The sequence below is a fragment of the Poecile atricapillus genome, chromosome 5, assembly GCF_030490865.1.
Source record: "Poecile atricapillus isolate bPoeAtr1 chromosome 5, bPoeAtr1.hap1, whole genome shotgun sequence".
Classification (NCBI taxonomy): domain Eukaryota; kingdom Metazoa; phylum Chordata; class Aves; order Passeriformes; family Paridae; genus Poecile; species Poecile atricapillus.
Genome location: NC_081253.1, coordinates 41,392,416 through 41,407,006, shown reverse-complemented (window position 1 = coordinate 41,407,006; position 14,591 = coordinate 41,392,416). Strand labels below are relative to the sequence as shown.

At 58.5% G+C, this 14,591-nt stretch overlaps 2 protein-coding genes across 23 annotated transcripts in view; one reads left to right on the top strand and one right to left on the bottom strand.

Annotated features, from left to right (window-relative positions):
- Nucleotides 1-6,790, bottom strand: part of PCBP3 (poly(rC) binding protein 3) — a 54,452-nt gene extending 47,662 nt beyond the window's left edge. For all 20 annotated transcript variants that reach the window (XM_058840251.1, XM_058840268.1, XM_058840260.1 and 17 more), the window contains exons 1-2: nt 6,650-6,790; nt 3,621-3,717 (exon numbers count right to left, since the gene is read on the bottom strand). The gene's annotated coding sequence lies outside the window, so the exon portion shown is untranslated. The remainder of the gene's footprint in view (nt 1-3,620; nt 3,718-6,649) is intronic.
- Nucleotides 6,791-8,373: 1,583 nt separating this feature from the next.
- On the top strand, nt 8,374-14,411 carry SLC19A1 (solute carrier family 19 member 1). 3 transcript variants are annotated; one of them, XM_058839843.1, is made up of 7 exons: nt 8,391-8,531; nt 10,938-11,075; nt 11,243-11,535; nt 12,232-12,979; nt 13,233-13,425; nt 13,509-13,650; nt 13,747-14,411. In XM_058839843.1, exons 3-7 carry the CDS (start codon nt 11,329-11,331, stop codon nt 13,915-13,917), a joined length of 1,461 nt encoding a protein of 486 aa, XP_058695826.1. In that variant the 5' UTR covers nt 8,391-8,531; nt 10,938-11,075; nt 11,243-11,328; the 3' UTR covers nt 13,918-14,411. The 3 variants fall into 3 exon arrangements, with proteins under 3 accessions (XP_058695824.1, XP_058695826.1, XP_058695825.1); XM_058839842.1 differs by having other exon boundaries at nt 10,938-11,171; XM_058839841.1 differs by lacking the exon at nt 10,938-11,075 and having other exon boundaries at nt 8,374-8,531.
- Nucleotides 14,412-14,591: the final 180 nt, after the last annotated feature.

Here is a 14,591-nt window from a genome sequence, read left to right as displayed (position 1 = left end):
TGTTGGTCCCTGTGCAGGCAGAGAGGGATCCTCCCCTGACCTGTGTTCTCATCATCCGCCTGCCCGGGTGTTTCACGCAGACAGAGGCAATGATTTTAATGTCCCAGTGAACAAGCTGTCGGGATGCATCAGCCTCAAAGGGCAGCCTTCAGAGCTGCCTTCTCCTCCCAGGCGCTGCCTGGGCAAGGAAAACCAATTCCAGCTCCACACACTCACACATCGTGTCACCAGCGCCTGTGATTTTCCAGCCTTTTAACTAAAAATCCTTGCAAACACCACTGGTGAGGAGGGGGAGGCAGCGAGACCAGGGTAGGGGTCAGAGGGGAGGTGCTGCTGGGCTGGCAGAGGGGCAGCCCCACAGGCAGAGCCCGGTGATGTGATGGGACCTGAGTGCGGCGGAGCCGTCAGGAGCCCAAGCAGGGATGAGCTGAGAAAAGCCATGAGCAGAGCTGACATCTGCCCCCTGGGCGGGTACCTAATGAGCGGAGACATTGTCCATTTGCGGAGACCAGGGAAAGTTGAAAGATTTCCGAGCTGACACCTGGCAGCCTCCATCGGCGTTCCTGACCAAACAGCAGGGCAAGGAGAACGGCGGTGGGGCTGGAACTGGTCAGCCCCAGGCTTCACAGGGGTGGGTGAGCTGGATGGCTGCAGGGCTGATATCTCAGTAGCTCATCCATGCTGCCCAAATCTCCCCTGTTTGTGATTTTATGCCACCTTAGAAGATAAACTGGTGCCTTCTGGGAGCTGGTGGCAGGGGAGGGTGGGGGGCAGGTCTGGCAGGGTCCCATGCAGCCCCATACCCCAGGAAAAGGCAGCAGCATGGCAGGGAGCACATTCCTGGGTCCAGCAGCACACCAGACCTGCCCTAGGCTGGGATCTGGGCACGGGCAAAGGCTCCTTGTGTCCCATGGTCTCCACATCCCAGGAGGAGGATGGCATTCAGCAATGCTCCAGCCCCCAGCATCACCCAGCAGCCCCCCCACGCTTCCACAAACCTAGTTCCGTCAGTCCCTATAAATCCAGCCTCCCTAAGCCCACTTGTCACAAGCTCTTCCCTAACTCACCTACCTCCAGCCTCTTCCCTACCCACCACCTTCTACTGGTGACAAGACAGGAGCGATGGAGCAGGAGAAGGGAGAGCCCTGTATTGCCCCTATTGCCCCCCAGCTTCCCCCTCAGGAAAACTGGGCTCTAAAATACTTGTGAGCCAGCAAACACCCCCATTCCCCCCCAGATCCTGCAGGGAGATGCTCTTCTGCACCTGCCTGCCTGCTTTCCCAAAGGCCAAGAGGATTTACAGAGAAAACACCTCCCTGTAACTATTGTGGCTGAAAGGGGAGATCCTGGAGCATCCTCATGGCCTTCCACCAGCCTAAAGAGCAGCTTAAAAACACTGACATTACTCCACATGGCTTTCACCAGCTCCATCAACAAACAGTCTTGGGTCTAAACCCCATTAAAAGCATGACTTTCACCTGCCAGGCTCTAGGGATTTTTTGCTCCTTTCCAACAAATACAGCCAGAAGAAGGGTATAGCCCCTTTTCCGGGATGCCTGGAAGTGCAAACAGCAGCTGGGCTCAGGCTGCTCCACCCTGGCACCCGCTGACCTACTGGGCTTGAGCAGATGGAGCAGCCACAAATCCTCCTGTAAGACAGAGAAGGGACTAATCTCCTAGAGGACAAATTGGTTGGCAAGGGGGGGAAGCTCAACATTCCAACTTTTCCTCCCTCCTCTGGCAAACCCAGCAGCACCCAGCATACCCAGAGGGATCACAGCACTCTGGGGGGCAGAGGAGGCACCAGGAGTTTGGGTACCAGGTGGAGACCCGGTTTGGGGACAAGCAGAGATTTAGGTCACAGCAAGCTAAGCCTTATGTGCCCTGCACAGGGAGACATGGCAGCTGGCGTCTCTGGGGGAAAGCCACATCTGGTGAGCTCTTAAAACTTCCAAAATGCTCCCCAGCCACGAATGGCCGAGGCCTCTTCAAGACAGAGAGGTCCTTGGGGGGCATGAGAAGCCAGAAGAGCAGCCACTGGGATGAGGTGGATTACCCACAGTGGAATCCCTGGTCCTTCCTCACATTTGGAGGAGGATAAGGTCCACTGGAGTGGGTTAGTCCAGGTTCACAGGGATCTGGAGAGCCAAACACGCTCTCTCCAAAACACAGACATCCCTGGAAGGATTGGGAATGACAATGTGCCGATGTCAAAGCCCCACAGTAGATCCCACCATGGACATCCCCCCAGCCACGCTCACTCTGTGACCTTCAGAAAGGTGTTTCTGCCACAAAGACCCCAAATCAGAGGTCAGCCCAAGGACACACAGCCTGGTCCTGCTCCCAGGGCCATCCACAAGCACCAACCCTCTCCAACTCGTTTTCCTTCTGCGCCAGAGGCCATGGAATGTGAGGTCAGCAAATTTTGAGCCACCCTTCATTCTTCTTGGTTGTGTTTTTTTATCCTCTCCTCCTTTCTTTCTTGCGTCCCCTCTTCCCCTGCCTAAGGGCAGGAAGACTCCTCCTGTGTGCTTGACAGGGACAAATGTCTTGCCAGATATTGTCAGCCCTACTCAGAAAACTCTGAGGCAGGAGAGCGGATGAGGCCAGGCTCAGAGGTCTCAGAGGCACTTGAGAGGCGTAGGCTGGAATGTGTGGCATCTGGGTTTGCATTGCACCCTGCACCTCGGATGGAGGATCACAGATGGCCAGCAGAGCCTGGGGAAGCCCCTGATGAGGTGTGACATCCACTAGTGTGGCACAGCATCAGTGCCACCTCTCCGGGTGCCACCGCACATCCAAAGGAATGCCTGGGACAAAGGGTGAGCCATTGGTGTGTCCCTGGGGACCATGGCCACTCAAGCTATGCAGTTGAAACAGGCAATTTCGAGTCCCTCACTAATCCTTCTCCATGCCCTGGAGGGGAGATCTGGGGAAAATCCCAAAATTTGCCCAAGAGAATCCCAAAAAAACCTGTTTTCCAGGTAGGGAAACTGAGTCACATAATAAACCACCATGGACAGGCTTGCCTGCCCCATGGAGCCACACTGTCCCAGGGAAGGGCTTCAGTTCCCAGAAACCCTGGGATCATGTCACCATGCCCTGCCTTCATGTTACCAGTCCAATAAAAGCCTTTAAATAGGGAATTGTTTCCAAATTTTAAGGAAAGCTTGGAGGCACAGAGCGAGTGAGCATCTCTGAAGGTCTCTGGCCCAGCTCTTACCCTGAGCAGGGTCACTCCAGAGATAGATTAGGCTGCCTGGCATGAAACCTCAAAACCTTTTCCAAGCCCTCCATTTTCTGCCTGCACACAGGAGATTTCCCCAGATGCCCTCAGCCACCACCATCACCAAAAGGCTTCATTTTTATCCTTTTCAGAGCACAATGGGCAGCAGGGACCTCATCACAGATCATCACCTGGATAAAAGGAGACCACTTCATGGTGGTGCCTACAGTGATGACATCCCCATGCCCATGGTTGTGACCCCACTCTCACAGCAGTGTCCAGCCTGGAATGGCCACCAGCCTGCTTGACCTGTGCCAGGGGGAACATGCCACCATCACCCCAGGGTCCCCTGGACAGCCCCAGGCCTGCGGTGGGGTCATTCCTGCCTTCTCACCTCTGGAGCGGGTTGCAGGTGCAGCACAACAACAACGTGGGGGCTCATCTGGCAGTGCTGGGAGGGTGGAGCTGCAGCTGGATGGATGGCTCCTTCCCTGTGGAACAAAGGGATATGAGTCAGTTATGGGGCAAAAGCATCCTCCAAACAATGTGCCCACCACAGCAGCTCCCTGTCCTGGGGACACCCACATGAGCATGTGAACCCACACCAGAGATGTCACCACCAGAATTCCCTCAGGACAAGCAAGTTCTAGGTGCAGCTTTTCCCAGCTCAGCAGACCAGAGTTCTCTAAGGCATGATCAGAGGCCTCTGGGGCACTTGGACTTTCAGGAAATCATCACCCTGTGCTGGGAAAGTAGGGACAAGAGGGTTTGCTCCTTGGTGGTGGGGATGCATGAGTCATCCTCCAGCCTGATGCCCTTGAAACAGAGCCAAAAAAGCTTTTACCCAAAGTAGCCAGCAATAGGATACCAGAGCTGGAGCTCCAGGATTAACCCTTTCCTGGCAGAAGCTGTCTGGCTGCTCTCCCATGCAGATCCTTTCTCCTCCTCTGCTCAGTGCTGGATTTTCCCACTGTGTGCACCCATCAGGCTGGTGGACAAGATGCCAACACTGCCCTGGCAAGGGCAGGGAGGGGAACATGCCATGAGACCCTTGTGATGGGCTGCTGCCAAACCAAATGGGGTTGGAAACGCAGGCCCCCCCAAATGGGGAACGGCATTTCTCTTCCACAAAGCCTGCCCAGCAAACAAAAGTTTGGGGTCCACCAAAGGGAAAACACAACTCAAAAAAATAAGGCGGAAAATTTAAAGCTCTTTATTTCATTGATTTGGAGGCATGGCTCTTGATCCCTACACCCCCGAGTCCTCGTTTCATTTAGGAACCCACCAACCATCTGTAGCTCAGATGAGATCCTGACTGTTTGGTGTGCCAAGACTTGATGGGCCTTCTCCAAAATAGGGGGAACTAGCCTGCCACAGAATCCCATATTCCCTCCTTGACAGAAAACAGCCACTTGGGGACAGGTGGGAATTTCTGTGTTTAACGAGGTTTTCTTCCCTGCAGGCAGGAAAGCACCCAGCTTTCCTGCCAACCTGATGACAATGGACCTATTCCTGCAGCATGGAAAGGTAGGAGCCTCAAACCATGGTCCTGGCAGTGGTCAAGAGCATCACTGAGCTAGGACAGGGCAAAAGGATGGAGGATGATGCTCCTTGCCCAGGTCTGGGAGTGAAAGGTCCACCCAGGAGTGGCTGCAGCTCTGCAGCCTTGCTGCAAAACAAGCCCAGCCTCTCCTGGGGCCATCAAAAGGAGAAGGAAAAAGGAGGTTATATCTGGAGGTTATATCGGTACCCACCAACCTGGGCTGGAGCCTCCTGCCACAGCCCCATGGACCCAAGCATGGCCTGACCCACTCCAGCAGTCTGGCAGTGTTTTGGAATCTGCATGAACCTGCCCAGGGCATCTAAAGTGAGCTCAGACAGGGATTTCCCCCTTGCATCCTCCCACAGACCTTGCTATGGAAATGCTCCTTGAAAGCATGGATTGGGTCACGGAGATTTTGAGTGGCTTCTTCACCTTCTGCAGGGCTCTCCATCCCCAGTTTGCTTCCTCACAGTCTGCAGTGGGGTCTGCTGAGCATCCATTCCACTCTGGGGGACCCCTGTGCCCCTGCCAGCCCACCCCAGACCCTACATGCAATGTCCAGTACCTCCCACCAGGACCGTCCGCTCCCTTCTACTGCATCCCTCAGGATGCACCCACGCCCTCTGCTCTCCCAAGGATGGGCAGCATGAACCATCCAGGCCTAGAAAGCCTGGAACACCTGATCCAAGTCACAGCAGCAGGCATTCCCCCACACCCCCAGCACCAGGGCACCACGGCCCCATTTGCCCTGGCTGCCTGCAGGACTGGAGAAACCCCTGCAGCGATGCAGTGATTCCTGGGGGGCCATGCAGCATTTGCATGGGATGGGAATGCTCTGCAGCGCAGCACGTCAGAGGATGCTGCACACACCCAGACCCCAGGAGGACCTGCTGAAAGGAGGTAGGCAATAAACACCACCTGGGGAGCCAGAGCTGAATAAACTGACCCCTCCTGAGAGGTAGTGGCTCCAGTGGGGAGCAACCCCAGTGCAGGGCACCCACTGCTCCCTTGAGGCACATGCTGAAGAACCAGCTCAGTGACCGAGTGGGTGGCAGCCCTGCCTGTGGCAGGAGGTAAAATTAGATGGTCTCTAAGGTCCCTTCCAACCCAAAACATTCTGTGATTCTACGATGATTCTGTTTTTGGAGGAAGGACAGAAAAGTCCTGCCTGTGGAAATGGGTTCCCAGGAGATATCTACCCAGCTACAGGGGAAGTCTGGAGGCCTGGGACCCCTTTAGTCCCCCCCAGTACTGATGCTGAGGCTGCATTTGCACCGCTTGACGGCCACCACACCTGGAGCACGGGCTCATAAATGACCACCAGCCTGATACTCGTGAGACCCCATGGGTGCTGACACCCAAAAACCAGCAGCTAGGGCTCAGAAACACACTGTAGGACCCCTCGGGGTGTTCCCACCCAAAGTCATGCAGCATCCCCGCCGTCACCCATCCCCACGCACATTTCTCTCTGCAGTGGCGAGTGGGGAGGTGTTTAAAAGCCGCTCCCCTTGGAGACCCCCACTTATGCCCAAGCGGGGACTGCACTTTGGGATTGTTTCAGCGAGTCCGGGAGCCTCCCAAGACTGGGAGCCAGGGACCGACGACTCCCAGCAGCCTGGCAGAGCCGCCCAGCCAGGGAAGGTGGCAGCACACGGGGGCACCTCCTGAGGGCGGAGAGGGACGCGAGGACAGGGTCGCTGGGTGAACGCTCTCCGCTCCCCGGAGCGATGCCGCACCGGGAGCCGCCTCGCCCCGACGCTGCCGCCACCACACCCACCCTCCATCCCCGCTCCAGGTGCAGGGTGCCGCTGCGGGACCGGGAGCGCCGTCCCGGGCCTCCCACGCCCAGAACACGCTCCCCAGAGAAGGCAAAGCCCTACCTGTGTCCAGACGGCCGGCCGGCCGGGCGGAGGGACGGCTGGGGCAGGGCGGGGGAGCGGCAGGGCGGACTCAGGGGCGGTGGCGGCCGGAGCCGAGCGTGAGCGACCAGCCCTGCCCGCCACCCCCCGGCTGTGCCCGGCCCCCCGACTTCCTGCCCCTGCCCCGTCCCTTCCCGTCCCAGACCCACTCCCTGCCCCGGTTCCAGTCTAAACCTGCTCCTCCCCTGCCCCAACTCCTCTTCTAGCCGCTGCTCCTGCCCCAGCCTCTCTACTGCCCTCTCCCTAACACAGCCCCTGCCGCAGCCCCTGTACCTGCTCCTCCCGTCCCAATTCCTGCTCTTCCCCCTACTCAGTCCCTGCTCCTGTCCCCGCCCCTCCAGTGTCTTCTCCCTACTCCAGCCCCTGCTCCTGCCTCTAAACCGGCTCTGCCTCTACCCAGCCCCTGCCGCTGCCCTGTGGTGTCTGGGGGCAGTCCCAGGTGACACTGCCCAGGGTAACTCTGCCCCAGGCTGCTGCCATTGTCCGGCTGCCCAGCATCGCCCCGTACCCACACCCTGCGGAGCTCCTGCACCCGGGCCCGGCTGCGTTTAAGGGAGGGAGCTAACCCTGCCACCATCCTGGCCATCGGGGATGGACAGACAGGTCCCAGAGCGGGAGGGACAGGGTGAGGACGGGGAGCTAGCGGACACGTCTGCTGCGGTCTGGCCACCCTCCCCGGGACCACCTCGGGGGCTCAGTAGGGCTGGAAGCCTCTAGGTGGGAATACCAGGGCTACCTAGACCTTACAGGCTGGCTTGGGTGGGGCGGGTTTGCGTGTGTGTGCGACAGTCCCCGGACGTCTGGGATCCTGCTGCCGCACTTCCAGGCGGGAACATATAAATATTTCAGCGGAATAGCCGAGCGCTGTCAGCTTGCATCTGCTTCTGGCACAGTGAGCGCTGGGAAAGGGGGAGAAAAGGCGGGGAGAGAAGATACCCTCGGAAGATGCGTCATCTCCCGGGAGATGGGGCACCAGCTCCGGGGCCCGATTCTCGGGGGGGGCTCCACCTGCTCTAGGGATGCTCTTCCCTCCGGGAGAAGCGCACGGCCGTGCTGCAGCCCCTCCTCGTCCTGATGGCCGGACTCACCCCGTAAGCAGCTCTCAGGGGCTGCTGCCAGGCTGGGCGAGGGGGAAGAGAAGTTTCGGGGGCTGTGCTCGGCCCCTCCTCGTCCTGATGGCCGGACTCACCCCGTAAGCAATTCTCAGGGGCTGCTGCCAGGCTGGGCGGGGGGGAAGAGAAGTTTCGGGGGCTGTGCTCGGAACACAGCTGTTTCGGGAGCTGTGTTCGGGACCCTCTGGGATGCGGCACAGCGCAGACTGGAACAAATCCACCCCCTGGACACAAACGGGGTGCACAAATAAATCCAAGCAAGCAGCTGTGGGTATCGTAAGTTAGCGAAGAGAGCCAAAGCGGGGCCAGCGTCCCCTAGGGCCCGCAGCCCGGAGGCTATGGCAGATGGGCGAGAAGCTGAGGCCGGCTGAGGACAGCGGAAAAGGGCGTCCTTCACGCCCTGCCGATGCTTTCGGAGAGGGATTTGTCTCTGTATGGGACACGCAGGTGCCGGCGCAGCTCTGTCCCAGGGGTGGCCGGGCTCTTCCTGCTCCTCCTCCTCCTCCTCCCCTTCCTCCCGCCCGCTGCACTGTGGGGTTTGTGGTCCCCGCACCGCCCCGCACGTGGGGCGCGACTACATTTCCCGTGGTACCCCCACATCCTCCTCCTGCTCCTCTTCCCGCTGCCGCTGCCGCCGTCCCGGGCTCGCCGCGGATCGGGCTCAGTGGCAGCGGGGAGCCCTGGAGCTCGCCGTGCCCCGGCCCGCAGCGCCCATGCCCACCGCCCACCAGGTAGGGGGTGCGGGCTGTGGGTGTCGCCGGGGCGGTGGCGTGCCCAGCTGGGTGCCTGGGATGCCGGCAACCTTGTTTCCCTGGGTGCTAGGGATGTGTGCCGGGTGCTGTGCTGTTTCCCCCCGGCCCCGGTTCAGGGCGGGCAGGTGCCGCGTACCCCCAACACCCTCCCCTGCCGAGCGCACCCCACACCGCCCCGCGGTGCCCGTTCCTTGCTGCAGGGCGGTGGGAGGCAAAGTGGTGACTGCACGGTGGGCGAGGGTGTGTGTTGTAGTGCATCTAAAAATCTTGGTATCTCCCAAGGGTAAAACTCACCTCTGGTTTGTGTAATGTTAGTTCCTACCTGAAAGCCTTCTTTCCCTTCCCCCTTCCTATTGTCTGTGACCTCCCTGTATCCCCCGATCACCCCTGCCCCCTGGTATAAGAGATAAGACCCAGAGCATTTCGGTCTCTCTCTTGCCCCGGATGGACGACAGACAATAAACCCGGGATTATTCATGCAAGTTTGAGCCTCCTGTGTCTAGATACTTTGAGTCCGTGTTGTATCCACTCCAGGACCCCCTCCGCCGCCTGTGCCCTGAGACGAGCAGGCTCTCACCACAGGGGGTGGGACAGAGGGGTCCCATCGGGAGGAGGATTGCAACAGGTGTATTTTTTCAGGAGCTTCCCAGCCCTTGTTTTCCTTGTTTAGGAAGGTGCCCTAGGGACTCGCGCGCCCCTTTCGGTCCCCAGGAAATACATGGTGCCTTGGCGGTGTCACTTGTATGTCACCGACACGCGGCTGGGGGGAGAGCATCCCCCCGACCCCCAGGGTCTGTCCTCTCTGGAACACGGGGCCGTGGCTCTGCGGGGAGCTGAGCCCGAGCTCGGCCACCTGTGTCACCCGTGACCCCGGGCTGACAGCGGTGCGTGGCGTGACAGTGATCCATGTCAAGGGCACACCCCGACAACCCGGTGATAAACAGGTTCACACGATGATAACGGACCGGCTCTGCTCCCTCTCCCTCCCTCTCTCTCTTCTCTCCACACCCTGGCTTGCACTAGGGATGAAGGATGGAGCATTCCCTGGGGCTTATGCCCACTCACCCCGAGCAGAGCAGCTCCATGAATGTTCTGGAGAAGGGGAATTGGGTGCGGCCAGATGGGTTCCATTCTGGAGTCGCTTTTTGTGTGGGGACACGCCTGCTGGAAGTTAGGAGCCTGGGAAATGGAGCAGCTTCGTAGAGCTGCACCCTGCATTAAGTGTGGATGGTTTCCTGCGGGCCAGGGGTGCATGTGCGTACCCCTCTTGGATGGATGTGGCAGGAAATAGAGAGCAGAGGGTGGCAAACATCCTACAGGGATTGTGGTGCACAGGGCAGCAAGCGGCTGCTGCAGGTGACATCCACAGCCCAGCATGAGGACAAGAAGGTGACAGGGCAGAGTCCAGGCACTCGCAGCTGGCAGCGGCCCCAGCACGGTGCTGGGGTGGGTGTTTGATGGGGGTTAGCCCTTGCTCCTTGCCCCTTGCCCTTCCTGCCACAGCGGAGGGGCCAATGCTCCAGCCAGTGCTGGACGGTGAGTGAGTGAGCACCTGCCTTGATCCCCAGGGATCTGTTCAGGAGGTGGGGGCTGTTTGCCCAGCCATGAGCTCTGGCACACAAGTGTTTTGGTGGTACTCAGGCACCAGTGCTGAAATCCTATGGGAATGCTGCTGGAGCAATGGGTCCTCACTGGGGCAAATGGGCACTTGGCTTCCCTGTAGGATTAGGTCACCACCAGCTTTCCTCTGCCACCACTGGTGCTGGCTCGTGTCCCTGTTTGTCCTGTGTTATCCAGGAGCAGGGGGGGATTATCCCCCAATTTCACCGTGCAGGATCCAGTGGGACACAGACTGGGACTGTGAACTTAGTTTCTAATGGCTGCTATTAGTTGTTCTGTGGTTATCAGGGTAATCAGGTTTCTAGACCTTGCTCCTATGGTGTGTATTGGCATACATGGAATTTTATGGCATGAAAAGTCACCTCGGTGACTTCTTGTGAGAGTGGGGGCGTTGGGAGGACACCTAGTCCAGGCCTTCTCCTGTCCCTGCCCTTGTCCCGTGACTGCTAATCAGGTCTCCTGGTGCTGCCAGCTTTCCTGCAGCCAAACCTCAGGATCTGAGCTTTTAATCCCCCTCCAGACCATGAATCTCGTGGCATTTTGCATTCTCCACGGGCTGGGCATTGTGTCCTACCAGGAAGAGCCAAGGGGCAGCCACTTGCCTGCAGCTCAGCTGAAGTCCTGCCAGCCGCCCAGCTACCAAGTAACATGGGCGGCCCCGCGCCCGGTGTGCACATTAACTCATTTCCACAGCCAGCACATTCCTGTGCTATCCCCTCCGGAACATCCCTGGTGCAGGGTGTCTGCATCCCTCTGCCTCTGCAGCCCAGAGGGAAGCATTGCTCCAGAAAGCAGCAAAAGCCCACTGAGCCTTAAAGGGGAGGAAAAGGAGGTGACGGGAGCTGAGGATGCCCCACTGTGGATCCAGATGCTCTGCGCATCCAGGCTCCGGATGCATGTGATGTACGAATGCTGCCTGAAATGACCCCCCCGCCCCGCTTCTGCACAGCGAGACGCACGGCTGCTTTTCTTCTTCCCAGAACATCTCCTGGGGAGAAGGTAGTGGTATTTATTTGCCTTGTGATTCTGGAGGAATTTTGAGCCTATGCCAAATGCTGCTTTTTCCACAGAAACTGCAGCGCCCTGGTTTTCCATGTGTCCGAGAGTGCCTGTGGACAGAGAGAGGCTGCGTGGTCCAGTAGAGCCTGTGTAGCCGATGGCTCCTGGAATAATGCCGCTGTCCTGCTGCAGAGCCATGCCCAAGAATGATGGTGCCAAAAAGCCGGTGTCAGAGATGGTGCCAGACCAGCGCTGGAAGCTACAGGTCTTCTACCTCTGCTTCTATGGCTTTATGACGCAGATCCGGCCCGGGGAGAGCTTCATCACCCCCTATCTGCTGGGGGCTAACTTCACAAAGGCAGAGGTGAGCTGCGGGCACCCAGTCCCCCCTCCTGGTGTCCCCCTTTATGGCCATGATCACCACCCTGGGGCTGGCCAGAGCATCCCTCTGTGCTTCTGGGGTGCATAGGGGTGTCACATCTGGGGCATGGTGGTGTGTGGTGACTCGTGGTGCTGCTTCTGGGCAGGGGAAGTGCTCTGGTGTGGGGCCCTGTCTCACTTGGCTGAGGTCACTCTGTCCCCTGAGTCCCAGGCTTGACCTGCTCTGGCATAAAACCTCGTGCCCAGGCTGGCAACTGACTTTGGGGGCAGTGTGTGACCCCTGCCCACCTGAGCAGCCTGTGGGATGGTGGGAGGGTGCTGGGCTGGGAGAAGCCATTCCCCATCCCACTGGGGAGACCTTTCCATGATGGCACGGTGCACTGCCAGGCCACCGGCAGTGATAGGGTTAGACAAGGAGGGGCCACAATGTCATCGTCTCCTAACCAAGGGATGCTGGCCCCGATCCCAGCTGGCTGCTGTGCCTGTGGGAACGCTGCATTCCTGGCATGGGAAGGAGCCGAAGCTCAGCCAGACCCCCAGCTGAGCATGCTGCTGGTCACGTTCCTCCCCGAAGAGGTGCTGCCGTGGGGGACAGCAGCCGGTGCCCACAACATCTGCGGGTTGGGGGGCATCCCCAGGGCTATGCCCAGCACTCAGCCCCTCCTCGCCCTCACGGCAGGTGACCAACATGATCACACCGGTGCTGTCCTACTCCTACATGGCTGTTCTGGTGCCCATCTTCCTGCTGACAGACTACCTGCGCTACAAGCCCGTGCTGGTGCTGCAGAGCCTGAGCCACATCTCCATCTGGCTGCTTCTGGTGCTGGGCACCTCTGTCCTGGCCATGCAGCTGATGGAGTTCTTCTACGGCATCACCATGGCTGCCCGCATCGCCTACTCTTCCTACATCTTCTCCCTGGTCGCCCCGTCCCGCTACCAGCGGATGGCCAGTTATTCCCGCTCTGCTGTGCTCCTGGGGGTCTTCACCAGCTCTGTGTTGGGCCAGCTCTGCGTCACCTTGGGCGGCGTCCGCTTCCTCACCCTCAACTATGTGTCCTTGGGCTTCGTCAGCTTCGGCCTCATCCTCACCCTCTTCCTCGAGCGGCCCCGGCGCAGCCTCTTCTTCAACCGGCCTGGGGGGCCCGATGGAGCTGCTGTGCCCACTGAGCTGGACAGGATGGCAGGGGGGGACAGTGGTGGGGGGACACGGGGCTGGCGGGACATGGTGCTGTGCCGTATGCTGCGGGAGCTGGGAGTGCTGGCCAGGCAGCCGCAGCTCCGCCTCTGGTCTCTGTGGTGGGTCTTCAACTCAGCTGGCTACTACCTGATGCTGTACTATGCACACATCCTCTGGAATGAGATCTCTCCCACCACGGACAACCGCCACGTGTACAATGGAGGCGTGGATGCTGCCTCCACTCTACTGGGTAACTCGCCTGGGATGGGAACACTGGGGCTCTGGGGGGACACTCACATCCTGCTGCCTCTTGTGGGAATGGCTGGGGACACCACAGAGGCAGGGGGTCACTGATGTCCTGCTGCACCCCCTGGGAATGGTGGTCCTTACGGAATTTTTGGTGGTTTGGCATTGGAGATGATGTGATGATCATTGGGCTGGTCCCAGCCTAGGTAGGGAAGGGGATCCTTGAGGTGCACACAGCATCCTTCATCCCTCCCCAGGAGCCGTTGCCTCCTTTGCTGCTGGTTACGTGAAGATCCGCTGGATGCTGTGGTCAGAGCTGGTGATCGGACTGGTGACGGCATTCCAGGCGGGATTGCTCCTGCTCATGAACTCCACCACCAACATCTGGCTGTGCTATGCTGCCTACATCCTCTTCCGTGGCTCCCATCAGTTCCTGGTGCCCATTGCCATGTGTGTGGTACTCCTAGAGACACACTCTCACCCTGGCAGACAGATTGATGCCAGGGGTTCACCAGTGTTCCCATTTTTCCCAGTTTCCAGATTGCTACCTCCCTCTCCAAAGAGCTCTGCGCTCTGGTCTTCGGGGTCAACACGTTCTTTGCCACCGTGCTGAAGACCATCATCACCATCATCGTGGCTGACAAGAGGGGCTTAGGCTTATCTGTGCATCCCCAGGTAGGGTTGGGGGAGCACCTAGGATGGAGGTGTTCCCTGAATGGTGCGGGATTAAGGGAGGGCTCCAAATGCCATTCTCCCCTCTCTCTTTTGCAGTTTTATGTATATTTCAGCTACTTCACACTGTTGGCCGTAGTCTACCTGCTGGCAGCCATCGCAGTGGGTGTCCAGCACAGCCACTGCAGGCAGCCGGTGGAGGTGGCCCTGGCCAAGGAGGAGATTCCAGTGCAGGAGAAAAGCCCGGAGGTGGGCACCACACGAGCCTGAGCACTGGTACCGCGACACTGGGGCTGGCTCTTGGCTCCCGAAGTGAGCACTGTCATCATCGCTGTGTGCTTGGTGTCCTGTGCCACTGCTGGTCCTGGGTGCTGTTCTCTCAAGGCTGTAACCCTTGGGACACATTTTCTGCTCCATGAGGACAGGGCTGCACCCCTTCCCTGTCCCCAAACACAGAGCCGGGGCAGGATTCCCACGGTGCCACTGCCGTGTGCCACACAGGGGTCTGGATGGGGACCCCATCCCGCTGCTTCCCCATCATGGCACAGAGCCAAGCTACAAGAGGATGTTTCTTTATTCAGTGCCTTTAGAAAATGGTTTATAGGACACAACTGACAACAAAAAAATAATATAAAGATCCACAGGCTTTAAATTGCATTAATTACACAAAATACAGTAGACTGTAAGAAATAGAGACCGTGTGACTCGCACAGCTTTTATGGTAATAATTTCCATACAATAACAAAAAAAAGCTAGTTACAGATTTCTCCTTTTTGCTTTTTTTTTTTTTGGTTTTTTTTTTATTTAGCACCTTGGATTTGCCCACACCAATTCCAACCAGCTTTGCCGCGCCTTCGCCATTCGAGCCCAGCAAAGGTGGCATGGGGAGGGGGGAATGGCAGTACCTGCCCTTGGTACCACATGTGCCCAATACGCACAGACAC

Excerpts from the sequence above, each read along its gene's own strand:
- SLC19A1 (XM_058839841.1), top strand. The coding sequence starts at position 11,329 with ATGGCTCCTGGAATAATGCCGCTGTCCTGCTGCAGAGCCATGCCCAAG. Across the intron at positions 11,536-12,231 it reads CTAACTTCACAAAGGCAGAG|GTGACCAACATGATCACACC; the intron begins GTGAGCTGCGGG and ends CCCTCACGGCAG. Across the intron at positions 13,426-13,508 it reads TTCCTGGTGCCCATTGCCAT|TTTCCAGATTGCTACCTCCC; the intron begins GTGTGTGGTACT and ends CATTTTTCCCAG.